Source organism: Lissotriton vulgaris, chromosome 7 (genome assembly GCF_964263255.1).
Source record: "Lissotriton vulgaris chromosome 7, aLisVul1.2, whole genome shotgun sequence".
Taxonomy (NCBI): Eukaryota; Metazoa; Chordata; class Amphibia; order Caudata; family Salamandridae; genus Lissotriton; species Lissotriton vulgaris.
The window spans coordinates 207,103,473-207,121,696 of record NC_141695.1 but is presented as its reverse complement, the minus strand read 5'-3'; the positions used below and the strand labels follow the sequence as shown (position 1 = coordinate 207,121,696).

The 18,224-nt window shown below is 46.9% G+C and overlaps 1 protein-coding gene across 1 annotated transcript in view; it reads left to right on the top strand.

Moving 5' to 3' along the window:
- The first annotated feature begins 2,218 nt into the window (after positions 1-2,218).
- Positions 2,219-18,224, top strand: part of LOC147701208 (trafficking regulator of GLUT4 1-like) — a 36,857-nt gene continuing 20,851 nt past the window's right edge. Inside the window, exon 1 of the mRNA XM_086929963.1 lies at positions 2,219-2,634. Coding sequence (XP_086786089.1) covers positions 2,281-2,634 — 354 coding nt within the window. The 5' untranslated portion in view covers positions 2,219-2,280. The remainder of the gene's footprint in view (positions 2,635-18,224) is intronic.

Genomic DNA, 18,224 nt, shown 5'->3' with positions numbered 1-18,224 from the left:
GGGTAAAGGAGGGAGGGACCGGATTGTGGGGATGAGGCCGTCCAAGAGGAAGAATTTCTCGATTAAAGAGATAAGGGCGGGCGGGGGATGACCAGTTGGGCGATCCGTTAAAGCTGGGCAGTAACGAACGCTAGTCTTTCCTTCCGTGGGGGAGGCGGACGGTCATGAATTTTAATTTTGGTGGAGCATGGCGGCTTTTATAACAAATTCAAGCTTGATTTGTGTTTAATGCTAGACTCACATTTGCATACTACAGTACGACTGCATTAAAAATACATGCAGTTACGGTTGGAAGGCAAAGTTGTGGGCCTAGAGCATGGCATGGGGGAAGGCCATGTAGGGGAGTTAGGAAGCCACACCCGAACGCGTCTGGAATGGTTGGATCCAGTGCGTGAATGGTTGCAATGAATGAGCTTGTCCTCTTTGGCGGGGCCAGACTTTGTCAGGACAGTGCTGCCGAGTGTTAATGCTGCCGTGTTTGGAAGCCCCTCTAGCAATCCCTTTTATGAGAAAAATTAAGGATGTTGGGCATGTGTAGCGAGGGGGTCATGTCTGGTCAGCAGCTGTGTCGAAGCGCGCGCTTGGAAGAGCAAGCCTGCGAGCAATGCAAGGAATGCCTGGGAAACTAAAAGACAAGACAAGCCCGGCCTCAAAAGTGGTGCATGCGCAAGCGCCCGCTGTGGAGAAAGTACAAGCGCGTGCTTGGGAGAGCAAGCCAGCGAGTGATGCGAGGAATGCACGTGCGGCCGTGAAAGTAAAAGACAAAACAAGCCTGGCCTCAAAAGTAGTGCACACGCGAGCGCCCGCCGCTGCGAAAGTGAGAGTACCGCGTTTTAATGACCCGTGACGGAGGAAAGACAGATGGCGGCTGGGCGCGTGCACCCGCACCTAACCGCAAACTTGAGACCACCAAAACCGTGTGGTAGCACTTTCAAAACCCGCTTACTAAATGTCTCGCAGGCCAGCGCATACGCTGGCTCAGGCGAGACCTAAAAAGCACTGGCAAAGTGAAACGCTACGCATTTGGGGCCGAGACCTATTGGCTTTACCAATCCCTGTTTTTCCTGGAACTATTAAGGGAGTGCACTAGTGCGGACAACTCTCTTCTTAATTCGTGTATAAAACATTTATTCAGATCTCGAATTAACATCTACTTAGACAGTATTCCGTATTCTGCCTAGAGTGCTAGGCATAATAAGTTCAAAAATTTGAAAATTATTATGCATTCTATTGATTTGTGTCTGTGGCCTGAATGATCTAGTGTTTTTGTTTTGAAATTTACACTGTGGAAAAACACGAAAGAATAGAAAGGCTAAAATATGTGTGACTCAAAAAGAGAATAAAATGGGTGTAGGTGTGCTAATATAAAAACTACCAAAAACTAACGAATAAATCAATATTACCTTCATGAGTGAATTGTAGTTTTTAAGAAAATTAAAGAATATTTAAATGTGTAAAAAGATTGTAGGAACATACCTGTGTAAAGAAATATTTAACGTTTTTGAATTCTTTTATGTATATGAGAAATCCTAATAAAGAAAATAAAATGTGCTCTGCAAAGAATGTTTTGTAAACAGTGGTTGTATGCAAGAGGAAACAGTCACGTGAGAATATGATATGCTTGTGAGAGGAGTGAATGTGTGTGTAAGAGACAAAGTGTGCACCTTTGGCCGTTATTACAGACGGGCGTCCTAATGGCAGTGAGACAGGGAACAGCAGCAACCAGCCTCAGCAGAATGTTGAGATCTGTGGGGACACCGTGGCTCTGTTACCTTCCACTGATGAATTTCAGCTGTTGAAAGCAGCCTATTCCCGGTACAGGTCTGGCTTAGAATAAGGAGTACAAGGAGAATCTGACCCAGAATTTGCGATTTGCCAAGTAATTCTTCATTTCTAAGGTGACCTTCAGGGTCCCACCTGTACTGCTGGTAGAGGAAGGATCACCATGCCTCTCACAGTGAGGACGTTAGTGTGTTTGGGAAGGTGAGCCTGGTGCATTGGTGTGCAGCTGGCATTGTAACACCTTGTTTCTTCTGGGCCTGTAGCCACACCCTTGGATGGTTTGTGGTAACTGGATCGCAGCCAGTTTTCTGTCTGATTCAGCAAATAAATGATGACTAGAAGAGAACATGCGCCCTCACAACCAACCAGAGTTTAGTTTTTACTTCCTGAAATGTGACATTTTTTGTCTAAGGCTTATTTTTAACTTTCCAAGAAAAGAAAGCAGAAATATACAGTTTCAAGATAGACGTGGTGAGAGCTGCAGAAGAAGCGCCAGCAATGGACCACAGCGCATATGAAAAAGAGCATCTCATTGACCCTATGGATAGCCAGATCCTCAAGGCACCCCCAGACTATAAGGATGGAAGTCTGGAATTTCCTCACCCTCACGCCTGTGTCTTCTCCACTGAAGAAGGGCATGCTAGACCTGACCGAGGGTCCATCTCGATGTTCCCACACTACGAGGAGTATTCCTTGGACTATGAAGAAGAAAGCAAGATGCTCATGGATGCCACCAACAACCAGGTGGCGGTCTCAGAAGCCAACGAGCCCGACTACATGTGCTACTCCATCTTCAGTATCACCTGCTGCTTCCTTCCGCTGGGTATTGTCGCTCTCATTTATTCACTGAGGGTAAGGCCTGCAGGCTTCTGCTTTAACAAGATTGTGCTTGACATCTTCTTTCTTCTATTTTGTTGTCATAATTGCAACTATGAGCCAGTGTTTCCAGCTGTCTTTTGTTGCATTTCTGACCAGTATTTGCTATAGATCTGGAAAGTTCTTTATAAGGTGAATCTGTCTCAGCTGGGTGTGTCACCTCAATATTGCTTGATTTGTCAGATGCTGGCAATGTTCAAATTGAAGGCATCTAGCCGCTGCTGCATACGTAGGTTAAGCCAAACTCAAGTTGCGTCTCTCACATTCAAGCTCAGGAGAACTAAGGCCTGCTGCAGAAGAACCATCCGGTGTTATGAGACACGCACCAGCAGGGGTAGATACGCTCAGATTGTTATAAGGAGAAATTTGAGGTTTTCTGTCTCCTGGGTGAGAGGAGATTGCACAATCCTTAGCCCTAGGTAGTCCGAGTGGTTTACAACACAAAATGTGGGGCAGTGAGGAAAATATAAAGGGCTATGTTCATCATTCTGTCATGCAATGCAACACAGAAAGACATCTTGCTGCGCTGAGCTGAGATGCGTGAAAGGGAGAGGGCAGGAATGCGCCATATCTGAGTTCTCCATGCGCCGGTGCACTTTTAGCTGCCCAGCACCGATGCAGGAACACTTGCACATTGGTTGATGGCTGGATTGTTTTTGCACAAAAACAATCCATGGAGTCTTTTTCATCTTCCTACCTGTGCTGCATAATGCAGCACAGGTAGAAAGAGGAAAAAATTAGAAGAAATAAAGATATTTCTCCTGTTTACGCCTCACCTGGGGAGGCGTAGCATTTTGATGCATTGCTGGGTCTGCCACTCATTGCAAATCTGGGAATGTCCTAAAATCCATGAGTGGATGTGTGGAAACACCCAGGCTTTCCTGGGGCAGAGTAACGGAAAGCAGCGGCTTGCACTGCCTTGTGTTACTCCAGATTTACCAAGCACTGCATGACCATGCAAGGTAGCTCTGCGTGGCTTGGTAAATCTCATATTGGTTTTGCATTGCCCTTGCGTTACCTTAAGTGGCTCAAGTGGCTAAAAAATTTACATTTGCCTCTGATTCCATAATGTGTTCAGCCGTGCTTGTGTGAGTGTTGCGTTTAGTGACATATTGGTCTAGAGCAGGGGTACTCATAGTACGGCCCGTGGGACAGGGGCGGCCCGGCAAGCCTTCCCTGGCGGCCCACGGACCTTGCAGACATCCTACCAATGTATTTTTTTTTATTTTAAAGATTGTCTGCTGCAGTCTCGGCTGCTCTGTGGGGGCCAGGGGCAGGCGATTCTCACTTAGCCAGAGTGGAGCTGCAGGGGCCTAAGAAGAGGTGGAATACAACAAAGCCTCATTAGCATACAAATGGCCTTTAACGACCTCTGAAGTGCTTTGGTGTGGCTGTGTGTGTCAGGAAGCTGTCTCACTCGGGGCTGATACACAGGCAGGGTGAGATGACAGAGGGAGACAGAGGGAGGTCGAGGGAAAGAGACATAGGGAGGGATGGAAAGAGAGGGAGACAGAGGGAGAGAGGGAAATGGAGGGAGAGATGGAAAGGGAGGGAGAGAGACAAAGGGAGAGAGGGAAAGGGAGGGAGAGAGAGAGAGAAGGGAGAGGGAAAGGGAGGGAGAGGGACACAGAGAAAGGGAGACAGAAAGGGGGACAGAGGGAGGGCGGCGACAGAGGAGGACGATGGAGGGAGTGAGGGTGACGGAGGGAGTGAGGGTGACGGAGGGAGTGAGGGTGACGGAGGGAGTAAGGGTGACAGAGGGAGTGTGGGCGAGGGAGAGAGTAAGGGCGACGGAGGGAGTGTGGGCGAGGGAGTGTGGGCGAGGGAGTGAGAGGGGGAGGGAGTGGGAGGGAGTGAGAGAGAGAGGGAGGGAGACAGAGAGAGGGAAGGAGACAGATGTGTGTATGCCGGGTGTGGTGGCGCAGTCGAAGAAGGCATCCGCTGCAGGGACCTGTGATAAACCTCATGGTCATAGGTTTTTTTGTTGATCTAGCCCCGCCGCCTCCCCCACTGACCCCGCCCCCACCGGTGCGGCCCTCGGAAACAAACCACACTGTAAATTTGGCCCCCAAGAGAAAGTTTGTGAGTACCCATGGTCTAGAGTTACAGCTAATGCAACCTTCTACCGGGTCTTGGCTATAATTGGTGTAGCTGCATTTCCCAGACTAAAGGACTGATTTACAAGCCCCTTGCACTGCAGGTATGTCACTTTTTTATATTGAAAGTGATGCACCAGCATCGCAAGGGGCTTGTAAATTAGCCCCCAAGATCCTTGCCAATTTCGATTTTTGGCAGACACGATACCTTTGAACGAGTACCCTATCCACCAACCTGCTGGTATGCCTTCTCTATTTAGGGTCCAGCAAACTAACATGTTTCCACCAGCAGAGCTTCTGCTGGCTTTTTCAGTGGAAACCTAAGACCTCAATTACTTAATTTGCTGTTAGGGGTCACCGGGGGGGATCCTCATGGTCCTGAACAGGAAAACAAATCAATGAAACCCACGCCAGGGAGAAAACTTTAGTCCTTTCTGGACCTGGGGTATTCATTTTTCGTTTTTCAAAAACAAACTCTGCTTTGGGATTTTGTGTTTTCAAAACTAAAAACGTTGCTGGGTGGGTACAGTGAACATGTCACTAGCACAGCAAAGATTCAATGCCTTCAAGGAAAGCGCTGCTCTGAAGGCACATGGACCTCTACCTGCCTATATGTCTTAGACTATAGTCCACAAGGACAGAGGTGTATATCGCTCCTCTGCCTTCATTGGATGCAGTACGGACTGCCAAGAACTAAATTAGTTGCTAAAATATTGATTAAAAGAAATAGCGCATTTAAAAAAAAATTGGGATGTAGGATCTGACCAACCTGTCGCTATCATAATGGTATGCTATATAATCTAATTATGCATTTTTATATTCTTTGCGCTCACATCCCGTCAATCGTTTTCTTTGTGTGTTTAGACGCATGTATCTGTTTCATATCTTTTATGTAATTTAGGTACTCTGAAGTGCTTATGTAATGTAACTGTTTCTAATGTAAAGCGCTCTGACACCTTTGAGTAAAGTACGTGCTATATAAAAATGAATAAATCTTGCCTTCCTTATGCCTCTTACCTGATGCCTGTTCCTTTAATTTCCTTTCCCATACTACTCTTTCTTGGCTTCCTTTACCCCTCATTCATCCTTTGGGACAGATTTACAAGAAGGTTACGCATCTGTGTAGATATGTCACTTTCCCTACGCTACCCTGACAAACCCTTTCGGCGCCATGGATGCGCCCTATTTACAATACTAAACAATAACAGGCAACCCAATATACCCCAAGGGACTGGGTAATAGATGCACAACTGTTCCTTGAGGAACTTAGTTCACAAATATTTTAGTAATCAATAAAGTCATAGATATGAACAAAGAATCCATCACAACAGGGATGTATTCAAAAGTGTTGTATTCCGAAACGAGATCGGATAAAATCCAATCTCTAGCCACACTGACACTACAAAATGTATTTCACAGGTTTAATCGTAGAGTGACACCCTTCTGTAAATATAGACAAACAATACATTCAAATATATTTCACCATTCAGAGGTTTAAATATTCGACCAGTAACCGATGAATATATACAAAATAGGGTGTTTGTACAGTCGACGTTTCGGTCTCTAATCGGTCACATAGATGCCTGAGACTATCTTCATGACACAGCATTGCTTCTTAAACCACTCCTGTAGATACTGAAAACACAATATTACATACAACAATGAATCTTCCCTGGGTTATCTAGTATCGCCTGCTCACACTGCAGATCAACAAAAGTGACTGACCCACCAAGCATGCTGAGTCATTCCAATGGACATGCCTCCAAAAACCAAACAAATCTTAAAAGTGTACTAATACCAATTAACAGCCCAATCGAAGCACCCTAGGTGACCCTATAGTGTAATCAAATAAATCATAATGTTCTTACTGGATTCAGGAATGTCTGTTCCAAAACGATTCCTTGAAGGATCTCTAAACAATACAAAACACCAAGTGAGATCCCAAATTCCTTTGTAAACCAAGTAATAGATCTTACACCAAAAAGAACAGCATTCTTGCATATACAATTAAAACCATTTCATAACTGCAATGTAAAAGATGTAAAGTAATTTCCCATGTATTACTTGCCAAGACATCAACATCAAACATTCTTCATCTCAAACACAGTCATAATCTTTAACTTACGTTAACTCAGAGAGTAAAACATCCGACATAACACAAGCGGTCTGCCACACGTTCAATCTCCGTATGGAAAATCCATACGGAAGGTAACCTTTAACCCTGTTGACGCCATGTACGGCGTAGCGTGTCGGCCATCTTAGGTGTATTGAGTGTATGTTAAATAAACGCCAAAAAACGAACAGCAGCGGTACACATCTACGGGAATCAAAAAACAAGAGTGGCCGTAATATCTGAAACCAAATAAATCTCAGCTGATAAATGCACAATAATGCATATAACTTATAAGAGAAAGTTACTTATGAAGGATAAACGCAACAATCAATCCAACAATATAATTTGTATATTTACAATACGGTGCACCATGGTGCAAGGATTGACAGATGCATCAGAAATTCTGACGCATCTGTTGGCGCAAACGTCACTCATTGCTGGAGTCGTGTCGCAAGCACGATACAATTCCAGCAATGCATTTTGAGTCCCCTCTTTAAAGGGCTGCATCACTCCATATGCCTCTCCCAAGCAGGCATTAGGTTTTGGCGCAGTGGGGTCCTAAAAGTGGGGCAGTGAAATCTTGTACATTTCAATGCGTCACATCTACAAGGCTTTTTTGCGTGGGAACGCGCACCCTGCATAATTATACCTGATTCATGTATAATGATGCAGGGCTTTACAACGTGATGCATCTCCCTATATGCGTTACGCTGTAAATGAGCTGTCTTTTTGTGACGCGTGGCTGCGTCACAAAAAGTGACTCAATGGTGGCGCAAAAAAGACACTGCATCTTTGCAACTTTACAGACTTGTAGAATTTTTGATTTGAATTACATGACAATTCTTCGGTGGTATAATCAGACTCATGTAGGCCTGTTTCCCAATTTACAAGCGTCTCAAAAATAATAACTTTTTTTGAATTGAAAGCTTTCTGAAATAGTTTTACCGTTGCTTTGTGCGGTATCCAATTTAAGGGTGCCCAGTTTCCAATGTAAGAAATAGGAAATGGTGCCCTTTCCTGGATGGGGCTGGAAAATGTATTTTCAAGTTGAACACAGATCAGCCCACTACTTTATATTAGCTTAGTAAACTATGTCTGCTGGGATGGTTTTTCTCAGCTCTTGTACCTGCTTCTCTGTTTCCTTGGAACATCTGCACATCACCAGCTGAACCAGTCTGTTTAGGTGTCACATAGACAGCGCTTGTGCTGCAAGACCTACAGTAAATACAATATTGAGGGTATTTTCTCCTGCCACTTCCCATTGGTTAACTCTAGCATTGCTGTTGTTATCTCGCTTACTGTTCGCTGGCAATCCCATATGTCACTTCCATTTTGGGAGGAAGCAGCACCGACCAACTACAGTTTCCCTACACTGAGAATGTTTATATATTATTTTGGGGACTACATTTTTTGAGGTCGAGCATCACACACACACACACACATACATAAACAGCACGGCACCCTTTCATGAGCGCCGCGCAGTTAATGGTCTCATTGTTTCCTCCACCCTCGCTCTCCGCTCTCACACCCCCTCCTCCCCCTCCCTGCTCGTCAGTCACCGGGCTACAGCTTGTTTAAATTAACTTCACACTATTCAGCGCGGCGCCCATTTCCCGAGTGCCGTGCTTTCAACTTTAAAGTTTAAAGCTCCATCCCTCCCACCACCAAACACAGGCTGCCCATGGAACTCTCCTCCGCTTCTCCTTGTTTAAAGTACTTCCTCCTGCCCTAACCCTGTGTCCAATTCTAGGTGTCTCGTTGCCTAGAGCCAGAGGCCTAGTGCGGTCATCACAATGTAATTGTTAGTTTTTAATAAACCATGTAAATATATGTAAGTTGGGAGATGAGTATACAACCACAATCAACATTACAGATCAGTGCACATAACATTACGCTAAAAATAGCTTTCCATACATGGCCCACTAATTAATTTTTTGGTAGATGCAGAGTTTTTGGCCGCCCTTAATTGATTCCCCACAATGTCTTCAACTATCCAATGCTCACAGGTCAATTCAGCACACGATTCAAACTAGGAATAAGTCAATAAAACTGCAGCTGGGTTTCAGCATTATGAGTGCCACAAAATATGCATACCTGGAACTAGTGCAAATACAACAACAAGCATTGGCCAGTTCAATAGGTCTCGCCTATGTGCGAGCTATCAGCTTTGCCTATGTCTTTTAGCAGTGTTACACAGCAGCGTTACATGACCATCTCAACAGAGCTGAAGCTCCAAAACTGGATGTTATGAGTTCTGGATGCTTTAAAGAAGAACAATCACATTCCCATGAGCCCAGGCACCATACTCCATTCTGATGACTTTTGCCTGCGCTGGGGAAGTCAAGCCACTGACCATGCATGATAATGTCTATTAGGGCTTCAACGTGGGCCAGAGCAAACAACTCACCCTATGTTTTACAAAGGCAACGGGGTGCATTTGTTGTAAAAATGCCACCATTCACTTACTATACATAGCGAAGTCATAATACTTGGAAGCTTAAGACACCAGGAAATGTAATGTAAATTGGTATTTATAAAAGCGCACCGCTACTCAAGAGTGTCCTGGGGCTAAAAGACCCCATGACAGAGTGCTGAACTATACAAATAGAAAGAGGGGCTTTCACCTGTTGCTGAAATAGCCAGGTTTTTAGCCTCTTCCGGAAAATGAGTAAGTCCTGCATCTGTCTAAGTGACAATGGCAAGCTTGGAAGGATTGCCGCCCTTGTGGGCAAGGAGAAACGTGGGAATAATCGCCAGCTGCTGCGAAGACGATCTCAGAATTCGGCCCCGGGTATAGTGCTGGACTCTCTTCCTAATGTAGGAGGCACTGGTGTCATGTACCGGTGTCATGTAAGGCCATAAATACCAATACCAATGCTTTAAACCGGATTCTTACAAAAACACTTGACCTCACTTTTAAGTAGATTAACCTATTTAAGCATTCTTTAATTGTGTGTCACCGGGGAATTGACTTCAGCATGGGTCAGGACAGTGTCACAACAGAATTTACTACAGCGTGCATGTGGATAGAGTCACTTAATTTAGTATATGTTGGAACACTGTATAAAGCTCACAAGAGGCTAAATGCAGTGCGATTTAACACCAAGATGTCATCTGCACGTGCCCTGATCATTTCTTCTTGGTGTCATACTTCTTGAAGAATAGGGATATGGGGGTGTCACACCACCAGCAATGCTCCAGAGTGAAGGTGCTGCTATTTGCTCCTTCACAGCCCCCAACTTGCTCCTGCAGAGCCCAGGCATCAGCATGAAGATGAGGCTACTGCCCCTTTTGGAGCCTCCTAACACTATGGGGATGTGGCTAGTTCCTCTTTATGAGCTCCGCCATCATGCTGAAGAAGTGTTTACTTCTGCTTTCAGGGCGTGGCAATTGCCCCCTTCAGAGCCCCCACCACAAAAATGAAGAAGTCTGGGGGCTGGCCTTCAGCTCAGAGCCTAAGGGACATAAATAATAATAATAATCATTCGTATTTCTAAAACACAAACATATCCCCCTTAGGGGTTTGAAGGCGCTGGGGGCCGCCGGGAGATTAAGTGATCTATTGCTCAGAGTCAAATGATGCTGAGCTGCTGCCGACGGCAATCAAACCATGAGCCCTGCTCTCTAGAGTCAGCTGCTCTGGCCGCTGCACCACACCGTTCTGCAGAGGCTTCAGCCAACATGTACCTGCAACTGGACCCAGCCTGAGTGAGTCCTGACCCTCCAATTGGTGCCCTTCCATTCCAGGAACCTTGGAAGTGGTGCTAAATGTGCCCAGAATGCCCCAATCCAAAATATACTACTTAAAAAATGTTCAGCAAGAAAGTGCCCTAAGAACCGGACCTACCTGCTCACCGATTTGCTCACAAGGTTCATCATCAGTTGGCCTGACTACGTGGTAACTCCCACTCTGTTCTTCCCAGCAGCAGCTCATTCTGTTCAGGGGCTCCTCTCCAGAAGGGTATCCAATCTTGTGGAACCTTCATCTTTGTGTCCTCATATAACGCAACTGGTGCTATGTAAAACGCTCTGATACCTGATATCGGGTCAAGTTCACCATATATAAAACTCCGTAAAAAATCAAATTGAAAAAATAAGCTACAACCTGCAGCTTCATCCCGCTGGAGATTTGCTGCCTCCATAAAAGAGACTAAGTCCAAATGTAGAAATTTTCACTGCGACTTCATCCAGTGTTTTCCCAGCGACAATGACTCCTCCTCAGACACCGCTGGCAGCCCTGCCATGCTGAACTTTACCTTCTCATAGTCAAGTCAAAGTCAAGTCAAAAGATTTATATAGCGCGCTACATACCCGGAGGCTCTCAAGGCGCTTGAAGGAGGGTGGGGAGTTATTTGTCGAATATCCAAGTTTTAAGTTGCTTTCTGAATGCTAGATGGTTCTGAGTGAGACGAAGGTGAGTGGGGAGTGAGTTCCAGGTTTTAGCTGCGAGGTAGGAAAAGGATCTACCTCCCATGGTGGTTTTATTGATGCGAGGTACGGTAGCAAGGGCTTGGTTGGAGGATCGTAGCTGACGGGAGGGGGTGTAGAAGGAAAGACGTGTGTTGAGGCATTCGGGTCCAATTTCATAAAGTGCTTTGTGTGCGTGGGTTAGGAGTCGGAAAGTGATCCTCTTATTGACGGGGAGCCAGTGGAGGTTTTTCAGGTGACTAGAGATGTGGTCTTTACGCTGGATGTCTAGTATGAGTCTGGCTGATGCGTTCTGGATGCGTTGGAGTTTATTCTGGAGTTTTGCTGTGATACCGGCGTATAGGGTGTTTCCGTAGTCCAGGCGGCTTGTAACCAGTGCATAGGTGACCGTTTTTCTGGTTTCGGTGGGGATCCAGCGAAATGTTTTTTTGAGCATGCGAAGAATGTTGAAGCAAGATGATGAGACGGCGTTTACTTGTCTGTTCATAGAGAGTGAGGAGTGCAGGATGACGCCCAGGTTCCGTGCGTGGTCCGTCGGGATGGGTGCTTTTCCAAGGGCCTCTGGCCACCAAGAGTCGTCCCAGGTGGAGGGGGAGGTACCTAAGATAAGGACTTCTGTTTTGTCTGAGTTCAGTTTCAGACGGCTGTGCTTCATCCACTTGGCTACTTCTTTCATTCCTTCATGTAGGTTAGTTTTGGCGGTGTTAGGGTCTTTGGTGAGTGATAGGATCAGTTGAGTGTCATCCGCGTAGGAGATGATGTTGAGGTTGTGTTGGCGTGCGATGGCAGCGAGGGGGCTCATGTATACGTTGAAGAGGGTGGGACTGAGTGAGGACCCTTGGGGTACGCCGCAGATGACTTCAGTGGCCTCTGAGTTGAATGGTGGGAGGCGGATTCTCTGGGTTCTTCCGGTGAGGAACGAGGTGATCCATTCCAGTGCTTTTCCTTGTATTCCGATGTTTCTGAGGCGCTGTAGAAGGGTGCTATGGCAGACTGTGTCGAAGGCTGTGGAGAGGTCGAGGAGGATGAGGGCGACTGTGACTCCATTGTCCAGGAGAGTTCGAATGTCGTCTGTTGCTGCGATGAGGGCGGTCTCCGTGCTGTGTTTGGCTCGGAAGCCGGACTGTGAGGAGTCGAGGGATTTGTTTGTTTCGAGGAAGGCGGCGAGCTGGTTGTTGACAGCTTTCTCGATGACTTTGGCTGGGAATGGAAGGAGCGAGATGGGGCGGTAGTTTTTGAGTTCGATGGGGTCCGCTGTGGGTTTTTTCAGAAGGGCGCTAAGTTCTGCGTGTTTCCAGCTTTCCGGGAAGGTGGCGGAGTTGAGGGAGCAGTTGATGACGTCTCGAAGGTGTGGTGCGATGATGGAGTCTGCTTTGTTGAAGATGTGGTGAGGGCAGGGGTCTGTGGGGGATCCTGAGTGGATGGAGTTCATCAGGCGGATGGTGTCCTCAGTGGAGATTGGGTTCCAGTCATTAAGGATATTCAAGGGGGGTGAAGGTCCTGCAGAAGGTTGGGTGGGTTGGTCTCCGGGTCGGTTGTCGAAGCTGTTGTGGATGTCTGCGATTTTGTTGTGGAAGACCAAAGCTAGGGAGTCGCAGAGGGCTTGAGAGGGGGTGATGTTGTTGGAGTTGGCTGAGGGGTTGGTAAATTCTTTGACGATGTTGAATAATTCCTTGTTGTTGTGGGCGTTGTTGTCTAGTCGGTCTTTGAATGCGGCTTTCTTGGCAGATCGGATTAGTTGGTGGTGTATGCGGGTGGCGTTCTTGAAGGCGTCCCTGGTGCTGGTGTTTGGGTCTTTTTTCCAGGCCTTCTCGAGGGAGCGACAGAGTTTCTTGGATTTCTTAAGATCATCGTTGAACCAGGATGCGTTTTTGCTGCCTAGTTTAATTTGACGTTTTTTCAGCGGTGCTAGGATGTCGGCGCTGTTGGATAGCCATTGGGAGAGGTTAATGGCTGCTTGGTCGGGGTTTGAGGAGTGGGCAGGGGGTTTTGGAGAAGCGATGAGGAGATCTGGTCGATGGTGATTTTGTTCCAGTTTCTTCGCATAGTAGGTTGAGGATGGTTGTGAGTTGTGGTCTTTTTGTAGATAAAGTGAACGCAGCTGTGGTCCGTCCAATGGAGAGTAGTGGTGTGACTGAAGGAGACATGTTTGCTGGAGGTGAAGATAGGGTCGAGTGTGTGCCCAGCGATGTGGGTGGGCGTAGTGACAAGTTGTTTGAGTCCGAGGTTTGCGAGATTGTCCAGAAGGGAGGTGGCGTTGCTAGGTGTGGGCGGAAAATCCGTTCCGCTCGCGGATTTTGCGGATTTTCGGGAAATCCGCAATCCGCGAGATTTGCGAATTTCCCGCAAAATCCGCAAATCCGCGAGCAGCGGATTTTGCTCGCGCTGCTCGCACTGTTAGCGTGAGTTCGCGCCCCGCGAATAAGTGCGAAATTGCAGAAATACGATCTTGGCAAAACTGAAAGTAACTACTTACCAGGTTCAAAAGTTCAGGCACATCATTAGTAGCCATTTCCTGTAGGGCTTCCTGAGGGGCCCCTCCAGAGTTCAGTTGCCAGTTGAAACTATTATGTGACCCTGCTCTGAACCTCAGAATAGTTACACATATGTCACAAAGGTCCTGAATTACAGCTAAGGGAGACAAGCAGGAGCCAGGCTGGAAGTTAAAATCCATTAATCAGCCCCTAATTCATTATTGTCAGTTGGGGCAGGGCAGGTGTTGTAACTAATTTTGCAACAATGAAAGCACTTAGCAAGTGCAAAAGATCACTAATCAGGGCGCACTAAGGAAGCAGGTGCCAGCTAAAAAAATATTCTGTGACACATTAATCAGCCCCAAATTAATTCAGGTCACTTGAGGCAGGGAAGGTGTGCTTTGCTTTGCCGAAAATAATGTACACTGGACAACCAGAGGGTGTAGTGATGAAACAGAGGGTGGCATGGGTGGGCCAGAGGGTGGCATGAGTAGTCAGAGAGTGGCAGTGGTGACAGAGAGTGGCAGTGATGAAGAAGAGTGTCCCAAACAGGCTGGACACGTAGAAACAACAAGTTCGCAAAACTTGCGACCCGACAGGTAAGTTCGCAAATTGCGAAATTGTAAAAACCCTCGCGAACTGGCAGAAACACGGGCGAACACAAAAAAAAAAAAAATCCGCAAATTCGCGGGAATTCGCGGATTTTGCGGATTGCGAATCCGCAAATCCGCAAAATTCGCGGATTGCCAATCCGCAAAATCCGCTCATGCTTAGGCGTTGCTGTCATTGCTCTTTTCTAGGTGAAAGTTGAGGTCTCCCAGCAGAATGTATTCCTCGGAAGGGAGGGCGTGTGGGGTGATAAAGTCAGTGATAACGTCGCTGAATTGTGCACGGGGTCCTGGAGGTCGGTAGAGGAGTGTGCCTCTGAGTGTGGTTTTGGGGTCGGTGTGGATCTGGAAGTGAAGGTGTTCGGCGCTGGTAAGGTTGACGTCTGAGCTGGTTGAGATGCGGATGGAGTTCTTATGGATGATAGCGATGCCTCCTCCTGTTTGGTCGGTGCGGTCCTTACGGATGATCTTGTATCCTTCCGGGATGGCTATGGTGATGTCTGGAGCTGATGAGGCGTTCATCCATGTTTCTGTTAGGAAGGCGACGTCGGGAGAAATGGTGTCTAGTAGGTTCCAGAGCTCGATGGCGTGTCTGTGGACTGAGCGGGTGTTGAGCAGGATGCATTTTAGGTGGTTGGAGTCAGATCTCGGATGTGTGATCGTGGCTGAGGAGATTTTCCTGGTGCCGTCGAACTTGCAGGAGTAGCAAGTGAAGGGTCCATGGGTGTGTCCAGGAGTGGCTTGGGCGCAGTTGGAGAGTCGGCCGGGGTTAAGGGCTAGGAGGGTGGAGGCATCGTACGTAATGCGGGAGGGCTGGGCATTGCGTGGACCAGGGGGTCTGGCGCTGGGCGCGGTCCAGGCGCGGACGGGCGTAGACGGGCTTACCTTTGGCGCACCTTCGGCGCGACCGGGGCGCGAGCGCTGCGCGTAAATGCTGCGCGCAAATGCTTCTGTCATAAGTGGATAATGGGAGGGGAGGGGCAAGGCAGGCTCAGCTGGGAGGCGGGAGCGTGATTGGAGGGCCGGGCTTGGACGTTACAGCAAGCAAATGGCTGCAACAATAACAACAACTGTACGCAGGGAGAGGTTGGGGCGAGCAGTGGAGCGCTATTACTGAAACAATAAATATACAAATGAAATGGCTGAGTGGTGGACGCTGTGAGGGGTCACAAAGCAGCGCAATGAACACAGCACTTTACAAGTATAAAGCGGCGCTATGAAATTATACACAGTGCAATCAGTAATCAAAGCAGCAGAGCAGAGCTAAGGTCAGAGCCAGATTAAGAGACAATGCGGCGCAGTGATGTTATATTAGGAAGAAAGCACAGAGCGCAAGCAGCGTAGGAGTAGCGCTACGATACCCAGGAGGACAGAGGGGAGCAACCGGATCTGCACGAGTCAGGACGGTCACATGTTTTCACAAAATTTCCTAAGTATGAAGTTAAGCAGAGACCGGGCTCATTCCACTTAGGTGTAGCCGAACTGCGCTCCATCATGTTCGGCCATAACTTTTGACTTTCAATCAATCAATCAGGTGTTTGTTAAGTGCAACTACTCAATGGTTAGGGTCTCAAGGCACTGGGGCGTGGGTTGGGGTGGTTTGCAGTTCCAGTCCATCATGCTACGGTCTTGAGCGGCTAGCTATTTGTGGTTGGCGCTTTGATCTTTTAAATGCTATTTTTCACTTTAAACTTTAAAAAATCATCACTACAATTTTACTAAGGGGATTTTTCATTTTGATGTCAAATATTTTATTACATTTGTTTCTATTTTTCTAAATTGTTGTGCGATTTTTCTATTGTTGTGCTTCACTTTATTACTGTTTAAATGCTCCATAAATACTTTACGCATTGCCGGGAAGTAAGTAAGTAAGTATTTTATTAGCATAGTTAATTAAAACCATTGCAATGCAAAAAGAGAATAAAAGAAATATTTAAAATCACGTATAAGTTAAAACCAGCATAGCATAGACATCGCTTTTCAGTTTGTCCTAAGCTCAGAATTGCTGGGAAGGTAAAACCTCACTGCTTTTGCACCAAGCTATCAGAGGATTAAGCCCATGTTGATTTAGTCACTTTTTGTGGTTCACCCTGACAAGGAGAGGGAGAGTAGTAAGGCTTGGCCCCCACTCCTGGTCATTAGACAAAAGTTATGAGGAGTTTTCTGTCCTCAAACAGCCCATCTGGCTGCCTGTTAGGTGGCAATTTTTGAGGTCTTAATCTCCCCTTCTTAGAGTTAATTTCCAGACATCAAATGTGATTTAGAGTCTGGGTCTTTGAAGTTTATATTGGGATCTGCTTCTTTTCAATTGCCCACTCTTTCGTCCCCTTGAGAGCAGTTTGTCAGAGCTAGAGTGATTCCCAAGCTGATAGCCCCACAACACAGTCTATGGGAGTGATCAGAGAGAGGAAGTCAGCCACAGCGATATGTGTTTCAAAAGATTAGCCGAGGACCCCAGACCAACTCTTTATGATTCTCTTATCAGCCCCATTTCCTTAAGAGATGTGCTCAGGCCTCTTCCTTATGACCTCTCACTGAAATAAAGAGTGCTATTTGAAGTGTACATAGGAAGCCTGGCGCTCTGCCCTCCCCATTGTGTGTCCCACCCTCCTTGAAGGAGTTAAGTAATACACAAATCTGTCTGGCAGGATTAGTCTACCTCCTCAGGTTTCACCATGCAGGCCTAGGTCCCCCAAAATGGAACCCAGAGCCTGCCATGCATTGTGTCATTCACAGGCGCCCGTACGCCCAGTGCATGTATGCAGCATACACAAACTGCACAGCACTGTATCCTTCCTGTACTATACCACTCATTGACACACATAGATTCAGCACATGCATTTAATATGCACGCCCTGCACAGCACTGTATCTTTCATGTACTGTTCCACTCATCCCTCACATGCTTAACCTGCATGCACTTTTCAGAACCACATATTTCATGTATTGGACCCTTCCCAAGCACAAATGCACCCAGCTCAGAAACACCACTCATGCACTGTGCAGCTCTACATACCAAACTAATGTAGGCTATGGGTGTTTCACACACAGCAGCAGAACTTTAACACCATGCGCGCTAGCGGAATTCCGCTCGCACGCTGGCATTTGCAAAAACGCACTTTACGTGACGAGCTGGGCTCGTCATCAGCGTGCGAGGAGGCTACGCCATGACGAGCCCAGCTCGTCCTCAGCGTCGAAGGGGTTAAGATGAGTGAGCCTGCAGTCCCCACTCCAGTAACACAGGTTAAAAAGAACCTATTTACTCCTACTGATCACTAAATGGTTTTTGCCAACCCAATGCTCACGCTGCTTAGAACCTGGTGAAGGGAGTAGCAAACTTCCACCTCTATGAGGTCAGTGCTTTTGTTGCCCTTTCTGGTCCTACAAGACTGCAATCCATGACACAGGCGTATATCATGGCGCATACACAATATCCGTGTGTGTCTATGACAAGAAAAGTAAGCATTAAGGGACCAGACATAAGTACAGTTGGGCTCACAGAGCAGGGGTGCACATCCATTATCATGCAGAGCACTTTCTCTGCCAACACTGGTAAAGGAAGGGGTAAGGAAGACATCTAAATCTTTTAATCAGCTTGTCACACTGCACCTTGACTGACTGGGATAGTTCAGGCCACAGAAACAAATGAGAAGTGCCACACCTCTGGAGGCCAACAAGGGAGACATTTGTCTTTAAGATTTGGTGGGAAGGGATCAGGCAGTGGTGTCAGTTAGGGCAGAGCTGAGGCTCTTAAAGAAGCACTATCCACATTGAACTTGAAGTTGCCATGCTGGAATGTGGCTTGAACTGGCCACCAGAAGCAAAAGTAGCCCAGAAACATCAGTGTC